The 17,852-nt window shown below is 49.9% G+C and overlaps 1 protein-coding gene across 1 annotated transcript in view; it reads left to right on the plus strand.

The window, feature by feature from the left end:
* The first annotated feature begins 3,077 nt into the window (after positions 1 to 3,077).
* MFHAS1 (multifunctional ROCO family signaling regulator 1) overlaps positions 3,078 to 17,852 on the plus strand; it is a 29,014-nt gene continuing 14,239 nt past the window's right edge. Inside the window, exon 1 of the mRNA XM_057419044.1 lies at positions 3,078 to 6,484. Within this exon, the coding sequence (XP_057275027.1) occupies positions 3,298 to 6,484 (3,187 nt within the window). The 5' untranslated portion in view covers positions 3,078 to 3,297. The remainder of the gene's footprint in view (positions 6,485 to 17,852) is intronic.

Genomic DNA, 17,852 nt, shown 5'->3' on the forward strand with positions numbered 1-17,852 from the left:
GCATACAATAGAACCCACTGGAATGGATTGCTGGCAATTTTACAGCCACCTGCTTCTCAGCCCCAGATGAAGACAGCTAGGAGAGGAACTGAATATATTTCTGAATATGTTTGAGCTCCAACAAATAGGAAACTACTCCAAAACCAGCATCCATCCAGCATGCCGGTGCTCATGTTTAATGGAGTTCTAGGATGCTGACGGTTAAATCAAGAGGAAGTGAGGAAGTCCTGTTTGGAGAACCACATCTCCTCTGCCTAAGCAGGTGAGAGGACAAGGGATCATTTAGGTCTGTAACAAAAGCGGTATTTTCTGAGAAACAAAATCTTCCCTTTCCCCAGAAAGTATCTGTCTTGCTCACAACTGGCAGGTTTAACCATGGTGAATGTGGTTAAGAAGTCAAGAGACCCATCCCTGGCTGTTTGAAGTTACAGATTTGCATACCTGTGCAAATATACAGTATGATAAAATGTAAGGTCCATGGGGAAGCACTAGAGCTTTTCCCCTTGGACAGCCTCTGAGCAGCACTGGGGACATCTCTGTGGAGCATGGGTTTTCTAGCTTAGCTGCATTCATCATCTACAGGAGCTCATCAAAGTTTGACTATGTGTTGTGTGACTTCTTTCCCCCTCCTCATTACCTTGGGGAGGCATTCAGCTCCTGCTGCTTTGCATATTTTGTAATAGGGATTTTGATAGGAAAAACTTCCTCTGCTCAGGCCAGCTCCTCCCTGGCTGTCCTTGCATGCTGTCAAAAAGATGTGTTTAATACAGGCCATGACCTCTAACAGTGGGTAAACAGAGATAAGTGCTTCTCTTCCTGGTATTTTTCAGCTGTCTGAGTCAAGCAGCTGCTTGAAGTGTCCCCAGTGGAGGGATGTGTCCAGTTGTCCCATGGGAAGCAAAAGGATAGTGCAGAGTAGCAGCCTTGCAGGTTACACTTGCTGCAGATCACAGAGCAACAGGAAGCCTGCCCTGGCTTCAGAGATAATCTGTAGTGCTCATGGGCATCATGGGGTCGGTGGTCTTCAATAATGGTGCTGCTTTCTTTGCCTTTACCCTCACAAGGGAGCAAGAAAATCCGCTGCAAATTTGATGGTGGGATCAATTTTCCCTGCAGAGAACTTTTCTTTCTAGAAACATCATCTTGATTTAAAAACTTGACTTTGATAGCGACAGGCTGAGTGGTTTTGCATGTAGAGAGCTGGAAATGAAGCCACCAACCTGGCATCACAAAAGCAATTGGGCAAGATGGTGGGAGAAGAGAATTACTCTTTCCCCAGGAGGAATTAAATGTGCTGCTTTTGAAGTGAGGAAGGACAGTGCTCTTTTCTGCATGTGGAGAAGAGCTGTTTCCCAAGTGATGTGCAGGAAAAGACACAAAAACTGGGTTAGCCCAAATAAAAGATTTACTGACCCAATCCAGGGATGCTCTGAAAATAAATGAGTGCAAGACTGGAAACTAACTCTAGGTGGGCAAAATTTAGCAGCTATCTATAATCTGATCCCAGGGTCAGGATCTGACACCAGCCATACAGGAAGGATGGGAAGAGTTTTATCCCCAGGTTTAGTCCCCCTCAGCAGGGCCTGCTGGATCATAAGTATTCCTGCATACCTGTTCCCCCCAAGCCTGAGTCATGATCCTAGAGCCAAATCATGGTCCCAGATCCAAGGATTGCCTTTGCTAGTTTTGGGCAGCTCCTGAACCCTGCTTGTAGCTGGGTCTTACCTTCCTGTAGTCACACTTTCTCCCAGGCCCCTGTCCTTCCTGATCCTTTGTATCCTTTGTATTCACCAGGCAACACTGCTACTTTTTTCCTTACCCATGGTGACCTCATGCTCAGTGAGGCATTTAGCAGAATCCTGGTGAAGGTTTGTTAGGATTCAGAGGGCCTAAAAAGATGATTTTCTCTTGTCTGTTTCCGATGGAAAAGACTGCAACTGCACCTGAGCCTTTGTGATCTGTAGCTTAAGCAAGTAGTAAATTTAGCAATTTAGTGCAGTGACTATGGCTCCACATTGGATCAGTTCAGCTCCTCTCCAGATAGGAGCATGGTTAGATACACAAGGCCATCCAAAAGACAAGGCATTGTTCTTGAGAGGGCTCTCCATAATAAGGAAGACAATAAAAGCTGTGACACTGGTTGCCCTGTAGACCACTTCCCATTTCAAATTGTTTTCTTTCTCTTCTTGGCTCTGAAGTGGTAACTTGCAGCATGCTGTAACAGTAGCTGCTACGGCATACCAAGGTGAGAGCAAGTGACCCTCCTCAAGCCCCAGAGCACTCAGTATTCAGTGCCATACAAAGGCAGTGACACTTTTAAACATTTTGCCACGGTGCACTGCTGGCATTTGTAAGGGTAGGGTCACATAACCCGAGAGATACGAGTGTCCACAGGCTGCCTCGCAGCCCTGCTATGAAACAGCTCCGTTTCCTCCTGCAGCAGGGGTGGAAATTTCCAGGCATATTTCGATCCCTAGGAGCAAAGCTTGGCTGAGGCTCCTGAAGAAGGCAGTGTTCAGGATCTGGCCAGATGTGTGCAGCAGAGGAAACAGCACGGCAGGAAGGTGGCAGAGTTGCTCTGACTAACCGGAGGGTCACAGGCTTTCGCACCCTCCGACAGGAAAAACACTTATTTAATGGAAAGGAAGGTTAACATCTCGGTTTCTTGCAGGGCTGGGTGAAAGAACAGCCTTCGCCTGCTGCAGAAATCACGCGAGGCAATGCAGCAGCTTCCTCTCACACAGCCAGCAGCGACCCAAAGGGCAGGATGAGCCTAGAGAATATTGTCACACACCGGGGGGCCGGGGAAGCGCCTGCACCGCTGCCGCTGCTGCCTCCCCTCCGCGACCACCAGGAGCCGTACGGAGGTGGCGGGGCCGTTCTCTCTGGCCTTGCAGACAGGGCTAAGGGCTTGAACCGCCGACCGGGAGGCTCAGGACCGTTCCTGCCCTGGGGGAGTGGCCGGTGCCCTGCGGGCGAGGGTTTCCAGGCGGACTAGGCCGGGCCGGGCTGGGTCGAGGCGGGGTATCCCGGCGCGGGGGGCGGTGCTGGCGGGGCCGGTTGTCTCCGCAAGCGGCGCGGGGCGGGCCCTGCCCGGGTCCCGCCCTTGGTGGGGCGGTTGCAGCATCGGCGGCTACGGCTACGGCTACGTGCGCGGGGTGTCGCGGCGGGTCGTGCCGGTTCGGAGCTGCGGGGAGCTCTGAACCCGCCGCGGCGGTGGCGGCCGCGCCCATGGCGAGCAGCAGCGGCGGCGGCGGCAGGTAGGGTCGGGCGGGGCGGGGGCCCGCTCCCCCGGCCATGGCGCAGACGGAGCCCCCGAAGGCGGTGCAGCTGTGGCGCGACGCCGCCCTTCGCGCGCGGAAGCTGCGGGGCGGCCCCGGCGAGCCCGAGCCGGAGCCCGAGCCGGACGCGGGGCCGCCGGGGGGGCCGCCAGCTCCCCCCGCCGCCGCCGTGCCCCGCCGCCTGACCTCGGCGGCGGCCCTGGGGGAGCTGGAGGCTCTGAACCTGAGCGGGCGGGGGCTGGAGGAACTGCCTGAGGAGGTGGGCGCCGCCCTGAGCGGGCTGCGGGTGCTGAGTTTGCGGCGTAACCAGCTGGGCCGCCTGCCCGCCGCCGCTCTCCGCCACCTGGGCCGCCTGGCCGAGCTCGACCTCAGCCACAACCGGCTGCGGGGCTTGGGGGACGGCGGGGCGCTGGCAGAGCTGCGGAGCCTGCGCAAGCTCAGCCTCAGCCACAACGAACTGGGCGCCGAGGGCCCGGGCCTGCCTCCCCGCCTCTCTGAGCTGGGCCGCCTCGAGGAGCTTGACCTCAGCTTCAACCGCCTGCGCCGCCTGCCCGAGGGCCTAGGCCGCCTGCAGCACCTCCGCACTCTCGACGTCGACCACAACCTGCTGCCCTCCTTCCCCGCCCCGCTGCTGGAGCTGGCCGCCCTGGAGGAGCTCGACTGCTCTGGCAACCGCCACCTCGGGGCCCTGCCCGAGGGCATCGCTGCCCTCCGCCGCCTCAAGATTCTCTGGCTGAGTGGCACTGGCCTGGCGACCCTGCCCGAGGGCCTCTGCCAGCTGAGTGCCCTCGAGAGCCTCATGCTGGATGGCAACCGGCTGCAAGCGCTGCCCGCTGGCTTCGGCAACCTGCAGCGGCTCAAGATGCTGAACCTCTCCTCCAATCTGCTGGGGGAGTTCCCTGCTGCCATCTTGGCTCTCCCCAGCCTGGAGGAGCTCTACCTGAGCCGCAACCAGCTCACCCTGCTGCCTCCTGGTCTTTGTCAGCTCCACCAGCTCCGAACGCTCTGGCTGGACAATAACCGCATCCGCTACCTGCCTGACTCCATCGTGCTCCTCCACAGCCTGGAGGAGCTGGTCCTGCAAGGCAATCAGATTGCCATCCTCCCTGAGGGCTTCGGGCAGCTTTCCCGAGTCACCCTGTGGAAGATCAAAGACAACCCCCTCATCCAGCCCCCCTATGAGGTGTGCATGAAAGGCATCCCTTACATTGCAGCCTACCAGCAGGAGCTGGCCCACTCTCAGCCTGCCCTCAAACCCCGCCTCAAGCTGGTCCTTATGGGCCTAAAAGATGCAGGAAAGACCTTGCTGAGACGGTGCCTCATGGAGGAGGATGGGCCAAGGGAGGAAGTGGGAAGTCTGGAAGCAGGGAGCCCCCAGCTAAGGGGGTGTCCTGGACAGCAGGACAATGGAACATTGCCAGTTGGGTGTTGCCCCTTCCCGGAGCCTCAGGATGCTTCCTCAGCGGGGGTACCTGCCACACAGCAGCTGGAACATCTCCCCATTGAGCGACAGGACATCCCTTCTCACATGCCCGTTCACCGAGTGAAAGGGGAAATATCGTGCCCTGCACCATCACTGCCACCCACTGCCTCCCAGCCACCATCAGGACTGGGGCTGTCAGGAGGCAGCAAGGGCATTGAGGTGATGGACTGGACAGCAGATGCAGAGAGGGGCCTGACATTCATTGTGTATGAGCTGGCAGGGGACCCGAGCTATGATGTTATCCAGTCTTTCTTCCTGTCTCCCGGAGCCCTGTATGTGCTGGTGGTGAATTTGAGTGCCTACGTCCCTCAGCACTTTTACCCCTCTGTAGGCTATTTCTTACACTGGCTTGGTTCCAAGGTGCCCCATGCTGTGGTGTGTATGGTGGGAACCCATGCTGACCTCTGTGCGGAGCGGGAGTTGGAAGAGAAGTGCCTGGACATCCATCACCAGATCGCTCAGCAGGAGAAGAGGGATGCTGAGGGACTCCAGAGCTTGGTCCAGCAGGTGGATGAGGCTCTGGGACAGGACTTTGACCTGCGCTGCTCCAGCCCGCACGCTGCCTTTTATGGGGTCTCGGACAAGAACTTGCGGCGGAAGAAAGCCCAGTTTCAGTACCTGCTCACCCACCGCCCGCAGATCCTCTCTCCAGTGCTGCCTTTCAGCTGCCGGGACCGCTGCCAGGTACATCGCCTGCGGGACAAGCTCCTCTCGGTGGCTGAGCACCGAGATATCTTCCCAAACCTGCACCGCGTGTTGCCCAAATCTTGGCAAGTGTTGGAAGAGCTGCACTTCCAGCCACAAGCTCAGCAACTGTGGCTTAGCTGGTGGGACTCTGCCCGGTTGGGCTTGCAGGCAGGCCTGACAGAGGATCGACTCCAGAGTGCACTGTCCTACCTGCACGAGAGTGGGAAGCTGCTCTACTTTGAGGAGCACCTCACCTTGCGGGAGTATGTGTTCCACAACCTGCCACGGCTCATTGACATCCTCAACGTCTTCTGCCAGCGGGATGCTGCCGTGCTGCTCCAAAAACTGCTCAGCGACACCCAGATAGATGAACTGAGGGCTACTCAGCTCCATCATTACGTGGAGGGCTTCTTGCTGCATGGCCTCCTGCCTGCCCATGTTATCCGTCTCCTTCTTAAGCCCCACATCCAGAGCCGGGAGGATCTGCAGCTCATCCTGGAGCTGCTGGAGAAGATGGGGCTCTGTTACTGTGTCAACAAACCCAAATGCAAGCCCTTAAATGGGGCGGCCGCTTGGTACAAGTTTCCTTGCTACGTGAAAAACGAGGTGCCCCATGCAGAGGCTTGGATCAACGGCGCCAGTCTGAGTGGACAGTCCTTCGTGGTCGAGCAGCTGCAGATAGAATATAGCTTTCCATTCATTTTCCCACCCGGCTTGTTTGCACGCTACAGTGTCCAGATTAACAGCCACGTGGTTCAGCGGTCAGATGGCAAATACCAGATCTATGCCTACCGGGGAAAGGTGCCCGTGGTGGTGAGTTACCGGCCTGCCAGGGGAGCTCTGCAGCCAGATACTCTATCTATTGCTAGTCACGCATCCCTACCAAATATCTGGACAGCCTGGCAAGCTATTACCCCTTTAGTGGAAGAACTGAATGTCCTGCTCCAGGAATGGCCGGGCCTGTACTACACTGTGCACGTCCTCTGTTCAAAGTGCCTTAAAAGAGGGTCACCCAACCCACACACTTTTCCAGGTAAGGCACAGCCCAGCTTGCCTTCCAGCCTTCCTGGGGCTTTGTCCCTTGCAGAAGAAAGTCTTATCATGTTGGTCTTAGCTCTGTCTCTTTTCTTTTTCTCTTTTCGTTTTCTCTAACTCCCTTCCCTGGTGACTTGAGTCATGGGAGAAAATATTAGGGTAGCTCCAAGGAGACAGGCTTAAAATAACCCTATTCTGAGACCAGGGGGATGTTACATGCCATTTGTCCATGCCTTTTCTCTCTGCTTTTTGGGGTTTGGCCCTGGACATTCACAGTGCCATTGTTGAAAAGGCCCTTATCTGTCTTTCTCCTTGTTTTGATTCCTTTGAATAGCACTGTGGTTTTTTTTTTTTTTTTTTTTTTTTTTTTGTCCTAATTCCCTTTACCCTGCAGCTCCCCCATCTTTGGGGCTATTTGTAAACATAGATAGGGATGCTTAAAGGACTGCAAGTATCCCCTTCTTCCCCCTTCAGTCCTTCACCCCCAAAACCTGGCTTGTGCTGCTGTAGCCTCTCTGAATACAGAAAAGCTGCTCCTGGAAGACAATGGGTGTGTTGGTCTCCATAGGCCAGTATAAAATGCCTTTTCTCATATCTGAGTCCTGTCTCTTGCAGGAAGCTTTCCTCCCTCAAGAGAGAGCGATACTCCATGTTCTTTGTTTAAATGTCTCACCTAAAAGGGATTCCCAGACTACACCTTCTGGAGCTGTTCTTAAGAGCAGTTATTTTCCTTCCTCTGTTCCCTTCATCTAACAAAAAAAAGCATAGTCTCTGTCCTCTGGAGTGTGACTAGTCATCGTGCTTTTTAAAGCTTGATTTTACTGCTGGTGTTTTCCAGCAGCATCCAGTTTACTTTGTGTATATGCAGGTACTGCCTCCTAACAAGTAACCTCCCTGCACCCACTCTGGGTGTGTGGGGGCCATAGGAAATGTGCTCCATTGGGTAGGTCTGCATGGACTCAAAACACACGCTGGACTGCAAGCAGCTCTCTCGAAATTCACATTTTATTTACACACACACACATACACCTATGTTAGAAATACGTTGGAACGTTCTTTATTTATGGGTAGCTAGAGTGTGATTTGGATTAAAACAAGTACTGGTGCTGAATTGGTTCATAGGCAAATGTGAATTGTAAGATGTGTTTTGGGGGTTGGCTTTTTGTTTGTTTTATTGTTGCTGTTTTGGGGGGAGGGGATGTCCAGTTTGTTTGTTTTTTTTTTTTTATCTGAGAGTAAGGAGATGCTGTTTCCTCCTCAGCCTGAATCCTGGCTCCGTTTGTTGTGTCTCCCTCTAACTGTGCTAGCTTATGTAAGATCCAGTGGACTGGGGGGTGGTGAGCCCATGCTGCCTGAGTTACTGAATGGTATCCACATGCTGGGTCTTGCTGCTGACTTGGTGCTTGGAGTAATGTGATCTGCCGTCCAAAAAACCCTGTGAAAACTAAAAACCCCAAACCCACCACCATAAGAACCCCTACAAGAAACAGAAAAGCCCCACCAAAATTAACCAGGGCAGCACACTGTGTACAGGTGTGATGGGTGGCTGCTGAAGGTTTAGGTTTGTGAATAATTCAGGCCTGCAGTTGTATATCTCCTTTTTTCTTTCTTTTTTTTTGGGGGGGGGGAAGGAGTGGGGGTTTAATGGGAGGAGCATGTGTATGTAAGTGTTTTGTGGCTGACCCTTCTTTTTCCCTGGTGAGCAGATGATGCTTTAAAAGTAAAATACAAATAGGGTCTGGACTATGCAGGAGATTGGTATCTTTGCTGACCAGTGACAGGCAGAGGAAGCGTAAGGGGGACACTGAAATTGAAAGGCCTTTCCCTCGGAATTTGGCTGTGCTGCATGTATTTCCTCAGACATGGGAATGTATTGCTGTCACCTCGGAGCCAGGCTGGGTGTGCTGGGAAGCGGAGTCATAAGTAAGCAGTGTGTGGTTGGGCATGGAAGGAGCAGGGGCTCAGAACACCCCTGAGTGATGCTGTCTGTGAAAAGGGGGTGTCAGTGTTCCCAGCATTCTCCAGGGAAGAAGCCAGGCCTTGCTGCCAGGGACACAGGGCTTAATATCCCAAGTGGCCTTGCCTCAGAGCAGGGGATGATTTTCTTAACATGAATACTATGTGAGTCTAGCTGGGGAGAGAGTACGTTGAGAAGACAGACATATTTCAAAGGCAGATTTAATCTGTGGAAGTGCTGAAGAGTGACTAAAGGCTGCAATTTATCAAGAATCTTGCTTGTCCTCTTGGATGATGCTTAATTCTAGCCCAGCTATGACCTGGATTGTATGAAAAATGTGAACTGTGATTTGGCTTGGTTAAAATCTGCATTTAACCTAAAATATTCTTTGCTGTGTATCTGCTCTGAATAAAAGGCTGTTTAAAAGTCCCTAAATGGCAGTTGAGAAGCTGAAGATGTTTTTTTCCTCCTGATTTTGTTGATCAGGAGGTATGCGTGTTTAAAGTCATGCTGGCAAGCTTGCTCTCATGCAAGTGAATTGTGCTTGGCATCACTTTTGACAGAGTGTAGGAAAGCGATGGGTCTAATGTTATGAAAATATGTAGTGAGGGAGATGTCTATGTTTCTTTTCAAGCTCTTCCAGCAGAAATCCCTGGCAATTACAACGCTGCTAATTCTTAAATAGGGCTGTGGTCTTTTTAGGACTGCACTGAAGAACTGCTTTGCAGTGTGTTGACCTTAATAAGGGAAATATTTCTGTGGAGACACTGCCAGATTTGTGCTCAAAAATGGAAGTGCAGGGTGGCTGTGTGTCTGGCTGCACAATCTGTGTCATCATTCATGAAACCGATGGGGCATTCTTCGGTCATCCAAAATTTTCGTTAGAATCCCCTTCAAAGAGGGGGTTGGTTGCTGGTGAGTTAAGGATTAATCCTTGCTTTTCCTTTCCTTCCCTTTCTGTCCTGCATGCACACGCTCTGTAACTTCCATTGGTGATACAGAAATTCTCTAAGAACAAGCTAGGGTGTATAGAAATGGTTAGTACGAATTGAGATTCTGAATTGAGTCTTCTGAGGGTTTATTGCAAACAGTGAATAAAAGGGATATAAAAATGCCTTGATAGGGTCCTTTTAAGGAAGTTTCTGTGTTTGAAATGGTTTTGTAGCTGGGTGAAGTAGTAACTGAATTGGCATCTGAGCTGGAATATGTGTGCTTTGAGGCTGGAGTAGCCTACTCAGCTGATAGGTAGTGTGTAGATTTTCTTTTTTTCTCATTTACATTTGTACTATATATGAATAAAAGTATCCCTGCTGGGCTAAGAAAGGCATATTTGTGCTTGGAGATACCAACAAGAATGGTTCACCACTCCAACATGATGAGACCTTGACTGGGTTGTTGCTGGCATTATGAAACACTGTGGTTTTGTATGTGATGTCCTTTTAGTGCCTGGACTGAAGGGCTTTTAGGTTATTCATGTCCCATAAACTATTAAGTGACTTGGGTCTGGGGGTGGAGGTGATTTGCCATCTGTCTGATAGTAGATGTGTGCTTTGTTTGGAAAAACGTGACTGGATTTTCCAAGCTTGCCTTCCTGTGCACCTGCTACTGCTCTGCTGCTGTCTCCTCTTGCCCTGTGCTAGGCTGAGGCTGGGCCACCCTGTGTTCTTCCAGGCTGGGGTCTGTACAAGGTGTCCTGATGTCCAACATGGAACACTTTTGGTTTTTGAGGCGGGGGGATTGTTTGACCAGTGGTTTTCCTTTATTCCTGCCTATGAAGTTGCCTGTATGAATGCAGACATAGGAAAGCTGGAGCTTGTGTCCACTGCGGAAAACTGGCAAAATGCTGGCACAGGCAAGACACGATGATCTGGGTTTTCACAGAATAAGGGTGTGACAACAGAGAGACAGCCATGGACAAAGGTACTGTATGTAAGCCCAGCAGCCCCTGCCTGAAAGGATGCTGCAAAGCTATTTGGGAAGCTTTGAGAGCATAAACTTCTTTGATGGCCAGCATGGAGTCAGGAGATGGAAAGGCGGAAGATCCTGTGATGTGTCATGCTGTCAGGTTGGCCATGCAAGGTGAGACAGGAGTAGGTGGGACTGGTTTTGTCAGAAGGGCTCAGAAGTAGCTCCGAAATCTGAGCTGCCACTTGGTGAAAGGCTGGTGTCAGGTATCTAATTGTGCTTTGTAATTAAATTGCATGGAGCTGTTGGGGTTATTTTTCCACAATGGCAGTAGAGCAACACCTGCTTGTTACAGAGCCTGATGCTGGCATTTGACAGCCTTTTATTGTCCTCATTTGAGGGTAGAGTCCTTTTCCCTGACTTTCAAAGTAGATGCTGCAGATGTTTTGAGGCTGTGGTCATGCTCTCCTGAAGGCTCTGGCTTCAGCAGAGTACTGTAGTGTAATCAGACAGTGGGGCAAGATTTCAGAACACTGTGAGGACTGGACAGGGATGATCTGGGTGGCAACATAAAGCTGAACAAGGCCCTGTGATTCAGGAGAACATACCAGTTGCTGGACTTGGGGAAGCTAGTGTGTTCTGTAGCTCTAGTGGTGATGATTTAGTTTACCAGCCAAAGCTGATTTCTATGCTGTTGAAGTGACAACCTTGAGTGGTGTGACTTGCTGTACATGATATAGAAGCACAGTCTATTTACCACTAGGGAACTTTAGAGATTTTCCTTCACGTTAAGCTGTGTGTTATGTGGTAAGCACCTGAGGTCCTCTTGCTTGGTGCCTGTGGCTCCAATTTAAACAGCAGATTTGGGAAGAGGAAATAAACATTCTGTGATATTGGAGAGTGCAGAGAAATTACCAGAGGAAGAGTGTGGTGTGCAGTGTGAATGGCTGCTCTGGGGCTGTGTAAGGTGGGGTTTAGATGTGGGAGCCAGTCCTTGGCTGGAGTAGCCAGCACAGAGCTGGGCTCATGAGGGAAGATCTGGCCCAGGAAGACACAGGAACAAAGGGGTAAACTCAACTGTGGATGCTGGAAGAGAGGCTGAAGCTTTGTGTTGCCACCTTAAAGCTGTCCTGTTGCCTGCAGTTTCTGGTTACCTTGTATTGTGTGCATCCCTATGAGTGTGTGTGTTTGAGGGCTTTTTTAAGGCTCATAAATGGAACTTGCTACAATTACTTGGTATTAGGGTGGCAACATGGACATTTAACACTGCTTCAAGGAATCCTCTTCCTTATGCAAAAAAAATCCTATGCATTTCTGCTGAAGGAAAGGGTTTCCTGTTATGCCAGCACTGGTACAAAAATGCTCTTCTGGTTTGTTCCTTAACAGCTTGTCTTGCCCTGCCCCATTCCCGTTGGGAGTTGTCTCTGGGCTTTTGGCCTCTGGACTTTGAGCTGCCATCACTGAAGCAGGGAAACACTAGATTTGGTTGGGCAGATATTTTTTTTGGTTTGATTATTGAAGCAGAGCAGCGTTCTTGGCCTCTGGTGCATTACCTTTTTGTTTCTTTCTGGTTTTGGTTTGTGGTTTTTTGTTTTTACAGTTGCTGAAACTTGCACTTGCAGGAAATGAGATATGGAAGAGATGCTCACTGCCAAATGATTCTTTGTTTCAGTGCATGAGAACTAGTTTAAAGTTACTAAAACTTTTTCCCTCTGCAGAGCCAGCTGGTCAAATCAGCTCATCAGGAGTGACTTGTGCTTTGCATGAGTGTGCTGTGGACACAGGCACCATGAAATGTGCTTTGCTTCCTGCTGTATGCATGCACCTCTGGTGGCAGGGTTTCCCTTTCTAAAAACACTTAGGTGTGAAAGGTTTTCCCATGTAAGTTCAGTTGAGGTGTATCATGTGCATAATACACTTGCAGGTACATTTCAAGGTCCTATTCCTTTTGCATCTCTGGAGAGGATGGTGAGAAATCACTGTCAGTGCTGGCTCTTTGTTGCCTTTTGGTGATACTGTGAATATGTTATTTGACATTGGGATAGAGCTGTGAAGGAACAAGTATCAGTTTAAAAGCAAAATACAGGTGCATCTGTTAGGTAATTCGCCTGTATGCTTTGGAGTATTTTCGCATTTGCATGATCTCCAGTTAGTGATTTGCTAATAATAGTGCAGGCTAGTTGGCTCTGGAAAGCAATTTGCCAGAGGAGAAGGGAGGTAATGTATTTAATGGAAAGTTCTGTGTTGAATTTGAAGACATCAGAGCACAGTTTTACTTTTTTTCCCTTCCATTTTCTCTTCCATCTCTACTGACATACAGATGTGGACAGCCGTAAGAGTAAGCAGGCTGACTGGTGCCAAACAAGGTCACCTCTTCCCAGGTGAGCCTATGGGATGCTAATTTAAGGATGTGCTATTTTAGGGAGCTCCCCATGGGGATGGAGGGGGGGAGTGCTTAAAGTGCTATGTCAATTATAACAAACTCCTGCTGCGGTGAATAAAATGTGTTGGTGCTTTTGACTAAGTATGTATCTGGGTCTGAGGAAGCAGTGCAGCTGGATTGTAGAAGTCTCAGCCTGCCTCCTTGGTCTTCTTGCCTGCAGCAGGGAAGCTGATGCCATTCAGGTGACCACAGTGTGAAAGAGCTGTTTCATATAGAGGGTGAAGAAGCCTTGGTGCTTTTAGAAGCTGTTGAGTGGATGCAGTTTACAACCTGTAATGGGAAGATCACCTCTGTGGATGTGGCCTTTGTTCCAGCTGAGCAGCCAGGAGAGATTTGTTCTCTAGTGGTTTCTTTCTTGGGAACCAGATGTAAGAACTAGTGGTTTCAAGACTTGTGAAACAACTGTCTGGTTGGCTGTGGGAGAAACTTAATTTGGGGTGTTCGGCCTTCAGCAGCAAAATCATAAGCCCTCAAAAATGGTCTGGCTGAAGTCATATTGTACTTGTGGTATTCTCCTGGCCTCTGAAAAATGGTCTGGTCAGTGGAAGTGGTCAGGGGTGACTTGCCTTTGGGCAGTGGATGGACACTAAGTGCAGACTGAGCTGTGACTGCTGGAGTGCCTGCCTGCTGAAGTTGGCTGTGGTTTAAAGCGAAACCTTAATTTCAGGTTTGTTTTTTCACCAGTGGTCATTTTCAAGAGCTCTGTGGTCCTCGCAAAGGTGTACTGAGTGTGCTTACTTACTAGTTTCAGCTGTGGCTAGGTTGGACTCTGAGGGGGCATGTGTGAAAGTTGCCTAGTATCTACAGACTTTACAAGTTAACATTGATTTTGAATTGACAGTTCAGCATGGCGAGCTCTGCTTGAGCCAGATGGCAGCTTTGAGGTGAGCTAGGTGCTGCTGTGGAATAGTCCATTAAACAATGCTTTGTGAGGATCAGACTAAACTGCAGTGTGGAGGCAAATAACCTTCAGAGCAAAGCAAAGCTGCATCCTCAATCCTGTTCAGACCTGCCCTACTTAGCCCTATACTGACTCGGAGGTGATGCTCCAGGAAGGAGCTGCAGTGGTGATCTAGGCTACATTGAGTTGTGCTGATGAGATGACAGGAGATTCTGCTGGCTTTTGTTAGCAGGGTTTCGCAAACTTGGAGAAGTGCATCTCTGAAAGGCCCTTTGTGAAAGCAGTGCCAGGGTATCTTCCCCTTTACACGGTTTTAAGGTGATGCTTGCCAAATGTGCAGTTTAGATAAGCATTTTTGTTTGTATTACATGGGAGGGAACCCAGACCATTCTGGGAGAGGTCTTCTTTCACCTGGTACCCACAGCTTTCTTTAGAGTTTTCAGGCTTCCCCTGTTGCAGCATAACAGGAAGGAAACTAAGGCAGAACAATGGTAGGACAGGGATTTGTGGGCCTCATGATGTGACTGATGGTAAAATTAATATTGTAGGTTTATGTCGTAACAGAATGCAACATCATGGCACACTTCATAGAATCATAGAATAGTTAGCATTGGAAACGACCAGATTTGCTCAAGACTTTCTCTTGAATGATCTGTACACAGTAACTGTCAAGTGTAGGTATGCTGAATTCCTTTTTGAGCACATTCTTTGGATTTTCAGCTGGTGTTTTTGTGTCCAGCAATACAGAGTGAGCAGTGGCCTGTGATAAGGGACAGATCCTGCCCTGTAGGAGGGAAGGGATGGTGATGAGCTTCCTAGAAAAATGAATTTGCCATGGTTTCCACAGCACCAGAGTCCTACCCCCATATAATATCTTCACATCTGCTAAGGCCCCTTGCTGCATGGTCAACAAGCTGAGAGTGAGCTTCCCGCAGCAGAAGAAACATGCATTTTTGTTGTGTGGCTTCTGAAACATTATGGTGGGCACAGCAGAACTGAAGGGTTGCCCGGCGGTACAGACCAAGGGTGCATCGGCACACTGCTGCATCGGTAGCTGTTCTTGTAGAGGGCTGTGGCTGACTGTTTAATACCTTTCTCCACTCACTGTGGGCTCTTTTTTAATGCAGCGGTCAGGTATGAATGGCAAGCAATTTTTCTCTGAATAAATAATGTTAGAGGGCAAGGACTTAGCACTGTGCAGAGCTGAAATGCACAGGCACAGGATGTATGGTGTGGAGGATGGAGTGGCAGGGACCTCTGTCTGAGACTGCTATCTGACATCAGTCTTTTACTGTAAGTATTGCTGTTGCCTCTGAACAGATGCATTTTCATTTCTCATTTAAATTGTTAGATAAATCAAGATCAATAAAGAGTAAAGGAACCAGTAATGGTCCTAATGGCTGGGGATAGTGATCCTATGAAATCAGGTTGAGGGAAACAGGGGTTGTTCAGCCTGGAGAAGGCTCTGGGAAGACCTTAGAGCAGTTTTCCAACACCTAAAGGGGGCCTACAAGAATGCTAGAGAGGAACTTTCTACAGGGGTATGTGGTGACAGGACAAGGGGGAATGGCTTTAAACTGACAGAGGGGAGATTTAGATTAGATGTTAGGAAAAATTCTTTAGTATGAGGCTGGTGAGGCGTTGGCACAGGTTGTCCACAGAAGCTGTGGCTGCCCCGTCCCTGGCAGTGTTCAAGGCCAGGCTGGGTGGGGCTTGGAGGTACCTGGTCTACTGAAAGGTGTCCCTGCCCATGGCAGGGGGTTGGAACTGGATGAGCTTTTAAGGTCCCTTCCAATCCAAACTATTCTGTGATATTGACCATCCTGATATTTGCATTTGTAACTTTCCACCCTCCCTCTGTATTTATACTGTGTATAATTCACCAGTCTATACATGTGTTCTCCTCTACTACATTATGGGGAAAAATACCATAATTGTCTGTCAGATTGCTGACATTTGCACTTTTGGGGATTACATCCTCAACAGATAGCGAGATGCAGCTGTATTTATACAGTGGGTGATAGGGAATGTTTCAAGGCATTTATGTCCAATTCATTTTGTTTTTTTTTCTCAAAAAAGGCTCAGCAGCTGGGGCCTCGTCTATGTGGAAGCAGAGGGAACTTGGGCAGCTACATAAATTAGGTGTCCCTTTTATAATTTCTCTATCTGTGAAGCAGGGAGTGCCTCACAGGAGGAGCGATGACCTTCCTTGGCAGGGGAATTTAGTCATGATGGGACGTGTAAGAGCTGGAGCAGAAGAGACAGCAAGAAGGCAGCTGAGCTGCTCAGCACATATCTGTCAAGAGATCTGTAGCGTGGAAGGCGTCTTGCAAATTGCAGCCTCACCCAGGAGTCGCCCAAGGGTGCATGCAGGGAATAGTAAATCCAGACAAACTGGTGTCAGACTGAGCAATGGCCACGTGGTGCCAAACTCTTACTCAGTGATGGGGAGCTGTTCCTGGGCCCAAATTGGTTTTGAAGAGCACTGTAGGTTGAAGATACACCTGCTGGCTTGGTCTCTACTGCTTTAATGCAGGCTCTGAGCCAGCCAACCTCTGTCCCACCATTATCCCTTTTGAGTGACTCCCATGTTGCGCCACTGCGTTGCTGACCAAGCAGTCAGAGCTAAGATGATCAGTGCTGGCTCAGAGCAGTCACCAAGTAGTTCTTTGGATAAGTTGGCTTTCCTGGGAAAGCCTCATCTGGACTGTATCTTCCGGAAGGCAGCATGCCAGGTGGCCTTTTCTCTACACTGCCAGGGCATCACACGCAGGGAGAGAGGCACAGATTGTGTCGTGTTGATAAGTCTGTGCTGCTGCAATGAGAGGAAGAGATGGGGGGTTTGTGTCTGTCCTGGTCTGCATCATGCTTCTTACCCCCTTGCTGTGTGTGGCTGTATTTTTGTACTAGGTTTTTGCGACAGAATTTTGGTAGCAGAGAGATTATAGGGGTAGCTTATGTTTGAAGCTTCCCCTGTGTCCAACAGAGCCAGTGCCAGCCAGCTCCAAGATGGACCCACCACTGGAGAAGGCTGAGCCCATCAGGTGGTAGAGCCTCTGGGATAACAGATTTAAGAAGGGGCTGGGGAGAAAACCCTCTGCAACAGCAGTTGCAGCCAGAGCAGGGGGATGCTGGAAGGAGGCTGTAACCTTGTGGGAAGCCTCCTGCTGGAGCAGGCTACTGGCAGGACCTGTGTCCCCATGGAGAGAGGAGCCCACGCTGGAGCAGGTGTGCTGCGGGACTGGTGACCCACGGGGGACCTGTGCTGGAGCAGTCTTGTTACTAAAGGACTGCATCCTGTGGAAGGGACCCACGCTGGAGCAGTTCATGGCGAACTGTCTCCTGTGTAGGAGGCCTCATACTGGAGAAGGGAAAGAGTGTGAGGAGTCCTTACTGAGGAGGAAGGAGTGTCAGAGACAATGTGTGATGAACCCCCATTCCCTGTCCCCCTGCACTGTTGAGGATAGGAGGTAGAGAATTTGGGTATGAAGAAGGGAGGGATGAAGGGAAGGTGTTTTATGATTTGGCTTTATTTCTCATTACCCTTTTCTGATTTGATCGGTAATATAAACAAATTTGCCTAAGTCGAGCCTGTTTTGCCCCTGATGGCAATTGGTGCATGATCTCTCTCTGTCCTTATTCTGACCATGAGCTTTTAGTGATAGATTTTCTCCCTCCTGTCCAGTTGAGGAGGGGGAGTGATAGGAGTGGCTTTGGAGGGCACCTGGTGTCCAGCCAGGGTCAACCCACCACAGGCAGAGCTGCTGGATGGGGTTAAATGTGCTGAAGTAGGGGTTACTTGGTGGCAGGTTTCCAAACCAAGGAGTCTGCAGCAAGCACCAGGCCTACTTACACGCATTGTGTAACCAGATGAGTTTTTAGCTCCCTCTGCGTTTCTCTAATTCTTCCTTTTGCAGGCTCCTTCTTTGACCGAGAGAGATTTTCATGCTCTTATTTCAGATAATGATGCATGCGCTGGGTATGGAAAATTCTATCGTCCATATGACTTTCTCTGGTTTATTGAAGCAGCTAAATTTAGGAAATCTATCAAAAAGAACTTCCCCTTCCTGTGATCTGATATAACATTTCTTGGTCACTGTTATTTTTACTGTGGAATAGCTTAAATCTATTTTGGTTGGGCACTAACTGCTGGCTGCAGT

This window comes from Pezoporus wallicus, unplaced genomic scaffold (genome assembly GCF_028554395.1).
Source record: "Pezoporus wallicus isolate ANWC-B61680 ecotype Strahan unplaced genomic scaffold, APGP_CSIRO_Pwel_v1 contig_2384, whole genome shotgun sequence".
NCBI classification, from domain to species: Eukaryota; Metazoa; Chordata; class Aves; order Psittaciformes; family Psittacidae; genus Pezoporus; species Pezoporus wallicus.